The sequence below is a fragment of the Orcinus orca genome, chromosome 2 (assembly GCF_937001465.1).
Source record: "Orcinus orca chromosome 2, mOrcOrc1.1, whole genome shotgun sequence".
Lineage (NCBI taxonomy): Eukaryota > Metazoa > Chordata > Mammalia > Artiodactyla > Delphinidae > Orcinus > Orcinus orca.
The window spans coordinates 19407501-19411834 of NC_064560.1; the positions used below are offsets into that span (position 1 = coordinate 19407501).

The window sequence follows — 4334 nt, forward strand, 5'->3', positions numbered from 1 at the left end:
CATTGGTGACATCGGGGTCTGTGTTGCTGGGCTGGCAGCACCAGGAAGCTTACCTGGGGAGGTTTTCTGAAACTCACCTGCGTCTCCTGGTGTTTCCTCCCCAGCTTATGTGTTCCTCGGTGCAGAAGGCCCTGTTTGAGGAGGAGGACCACGTCAAGAAGCTGCAGCAGAAGGTGGCCACCCTAGAGAAGCGGAACAAGCAGCTGCGGGACCGGGTGAAGAAGGTCAAGAGGTCCCTGCGGCAGGCGCGGAAGAATGGCCGCCACCTGGAGCTGCTGAACCAGAAGCTGAGCGAGAAGCTGGCGGCCGCGGCAGGCGCGCTCCCGCACATCAACGCGCTGGGCCGCGAGCCCGCGGGCGCCGCCTACCTGCGGGGGTAGCAGGGATGGAGCCTTGGCTTCACCTGGTACCCGCTGAGGCCTCTCACGGGGAGTGGAAAAGGACACTGGTTTAGACGGGCACGTAGCTCAAGAACTCTTGTAGATGATGATATTTTTACTGTGCATTTGGTAGCATCTAGTTGGTTTACAAGGCAAGTCTCCTATCTCCTTGGCTGCCGGCCTCCTGCCCTTCCCTTGTCCCAGACCCAGTGCTCTGATGCCAGCAGTGCCCTATGCTTGCCTGGGGCCTGTCCCTGGCTTCCAGGAGCAGCTTGGAAAAAGTGCACTTATTAGGGAAAGAACATTTTAGAATCTCTAGAGGTACAGAACTCAAGGGGTTCAGCCTCCATTTCCAAAGAAAGGGAGTGTGGTCCCAGCTCTCAGCAGCAGGACAAGCGTTGGTTTGAAGGAATGATAGGTCGTGAAATCTTCTGGTGTCATTAAGACTTACGGAGCTCATCACAAGTCAGGGAGTGGAGCTAGAGGTGGCAGGTAATTAAGTAAGAAGAATTATACCTGATTTCCAACCTCAGCTATCCAGAGTTACAGAGGTTTCCCATGGGCCACTTTAAAGGGGAATTGCCTTTATGGTCCTGTCCTGTTTCATGAAAGCACATTTCTAAGTTGGAGGAGCTCGAACAGTATCTCAGCCCCTACTAAATTCTGACTTACTGTTTGCTCAGTGATTACTTCCAACTTCTCTGAATTCGAGGTGAGCTGACCCAATATGTTGTGAATTTCTGTTGTGCAAAGACACCTCCTTACCTACTGGGGTCTCGGGACCTTGCCTCGTTGCTCTGCTCCCAAAAGGGCTTGTTGAGGGTGTTCCGATCTTGGCTTCTTTATGCAAATGCTTTGCACCCACCTGGACTGTCCAGACAGACCCTGGGAGTAGTGTTTGCACATCAGCCCGCTTCTCACTGCATTAGATCCTCTGTACGATCGCTTCACCTTCTTTGGGAAGAAACCTCTAGAGAGAGTATTGCAAGTAAAAGATATTCACAATACCTAACACTTGAGCCCTTCACTTAGCCACATGTGATCGCGTCCCAGCTGTGTGACTAAGAAGCGCCCATCCCTTGGTTATCTTCTGATGATGGTTCTCCAAACCAACCAGTGTCCCTTCCCTGCTGTTTTAGGCAGAAGCTGCCCCTTTACCACCCCAGATACAGGAGGGCCCGACAATGCCGTCCTCTCCATTGGAAATGGCAGTTAGGGTCAGATTTCCATCCCCTGCCTTTAGAAAAACCATGTCCTTCTTGCTCTGGCAGCGCGCCTGGGGCATGAGCCTTGTGACACTTGGGTCTTGATGGCAGGCGATGGCCTCAGAGGAGAAGCCAACGCCCTGGACTGCACAGCATGGGGACTTTTGCTCAAGGGCTCTTTACCGCTAAGCTTCTGCCAGCACTTTGTCAGCTGTAGTCTTCATGGTCTGGTACAATAGAAGGCACGTCTTGTGGTTTATTCTTCCCAGGGACGTTTCATTACAGCAGTTTTGCTGCCACCCAAGGGAATGACAAGCCTAACGGTGATTTACAGCCAGCGTTTGGAGAACTGTGGAAGCTGGATCTCTTCGGATGCATTATGTTCTGCCTTTTCAATAAACGTGAGCCGATAGTTCAGCCACAGCAGTAAAGCAATGCGTGTATCTTTTGGAGCAGGGGGCCTGCAGGATTTCCAGCTTTGGCCTGAAAAGGCCATTTAGATCCTCTGGGGGAAGCATCTGTGGGTCACACCTGAGGCATTTAGGAGATTGAGCTGAAGCCGCCTCTGCTTTCCCCGCTGGGATGAGGCTAACCCTGTCTCTCCCCGGGTTCCCATCTCTCAACACACCTGCAGACAAGCAGTGTTATCCTGACCTCACCTCACGAGGGACACACAGCTTCATTAATCAGTGTCTTCAAAGGTACATTAGGATCTGTGCCAACAGGAACTCCCAGGTCCCCATTATCTGCTACGTCGTCATCTTGCGGCAGCCCTCGCCACCCGCTCGTTGTACTAGTAGGAGTTGTTCATGCAAGAAAAACCCAAGAATTGCTCAGAACTTAACACACATTGGCCGACCTGTCGTAGCACTATCTCTGAGCTGTGGGCCATGGTTTAGTTCCACTCAGCAGTTCAAGGAGGCTAAGTGACTTTGCCAAAGTCACATAATAAGCAAGAGGCTGACAGAATCTAGCATCTTTAAACCAGGTTCCCAGGAGTTACAAACTGGTGGCATGTGGGCCACACCTCACGTGGGGATGAGGTTTCTGTGTTTGAATGTCAACCTTCACTGGACTACAGTTCAGGCTGCTGTCTCTGCTACTATCGCACCCACCCCCGTTTGTTTTTTTTTGGTTTTTTTGTTTCTTTTTTAACACACATCACACATTTGCGGTACCTGCCTGGCAGCAGAAGTTAACAGGGATTCCCGCTTCTGTGGTGCAAATCCTCACCTTCCTTTGGGGAGAGAGAATGCAAAATCCAATCACGACGACTATGGATCAGCTGTTGGCTCAGCAACGTCCACATTCTATGATCGTTAAAAAAAACAAAACTAAGTACACAGAATGCTTTAGGCTCTCGCACACACATCTCACTTAATATTCCTAACAATTCCTAACAATTGATCGCCATTTTCCAAGAGGAATCTGGGGCTTCAAGAGATTAACTTGCCCCGTGTACACAACTAGGACAGGTGGCCAGTCAGACCTCCAACCCTATCTTCTTTTCTCTTTGCACGAGCTCACCTGTAGAATGGGGATAATCACTCCTACTGTAAAGGCTGTGAGGAGATGCTTAGCATGATACCTGACACCCCACATGTACTCAATAATATTACTCACAATCATCATCTATATTATAGTGATAAATACTCACCAGAAAGGCCCAATGCATGTCAGAAATAAGAGTGCCTGGTGGGATTCCATGTCATTTTCCCGTCCAATTGCCATACAATACTCCAGCTCCTTTCCATTTTCCTTAGTTCTGAACTACCTCCTTTTCTTTCACATTCAGTAGTGGGTTGTTCCTGCAAATTTACCAAGAAAATATAGTCCATCAGAAATGTGTTTGCTCACCTTCTTAGGGTCGAATTAAAAAATGCACAGCCTAGGGCTTCCCGGGTGGCGCAGTGGTTGAGAGTCCGCCTGCCGATGCAGGGGACACGGGTTCGTGCCCCGGTCCGGGAAGATCCCACATGCCGCGGAGCAGCTGGGCCCGTGAGCCATGGCCGCTGAGCCTGCGCGTCCGGAGCCTGTGCTCCGCGACGGAAGAGACAACAGTGAGAGGCCCGCGTACCGCAAAAAAAAAAAAAAAAGCTAAAGGTTGAGCATTGCGTTTTACTCGGTGGACATACTGAGGACTTCAGCCCGGGAGGTGCCTCTCAGGTCGCTCTGAAGAGGTGAGCGAGGAGACAGGGTACGCGGGAGCTTTTGCAGAAACAAAGCAAAACACAACCAGATAAAACACTGAAAGATGGCGGTCAATTAAAGAAAAAAAAAAGACATTGCAAGTTAACGAATTTTCTACATATGGGAAGATGCGGGAGTCTGGGCTTCTTGAAGTCATTCCTTTGATATGCACCTTAACTAGCTAGGGCCAGTGTCCTGTTTTTCTCCATCCTGAATCCCCTCAGGGTGCACAGTCAGCGCCGCTGCAGTGGCTGCTAGCTTGATGGCCGCAACATCCTTTGTTTACTGATATGTCAGAGGACATTCTTCATCCATACTAGCTTGTCACTCACACTGTCTAGTTTGCCCCCCTTCTCTCCTCCCTTCCAACTCAAAGGAAGGCTCATCTCTCTGGGCCACATCCAGGGTCAAACCCCTGCCCTGTTATCCTGAGTTCATATCGCTCCTCTCAAAACCTGGCTCCACCAATGTTCCCTCTTTTATCATAAATCTTTTCTTCGTTGGGGAATCCTGCCCTTATCCTCCAGCCATGCTCAGATTTATCCATCCCAGGAAAAAA

General features: G+C 50.3%; 1 protein-coding gene across 1 annotated transcript in view; it reads left to right on the forward strand.

Annotated features, from left to right (window-relative positions):
• Positions 1-2008, forward strand: part of CCDC3 (coiled-coil domain containing 3) — a 102453-nt gene extending 100445 nt beyond the window's left edge. Inside the window, exon 3 of the mRNA XM_004275866.3 lies at positions 105-2008. Coding sequence (XP_004275914.1) covers positions 105-380 — 276 coding nt within the window. The 3' untranslated portion in view covers positions 381-2008. The remainder of the gene's footprint in view (positions 1-104) is intronic.
• Positions 2009-4334: the final 2326 nt, after the last annotated feature.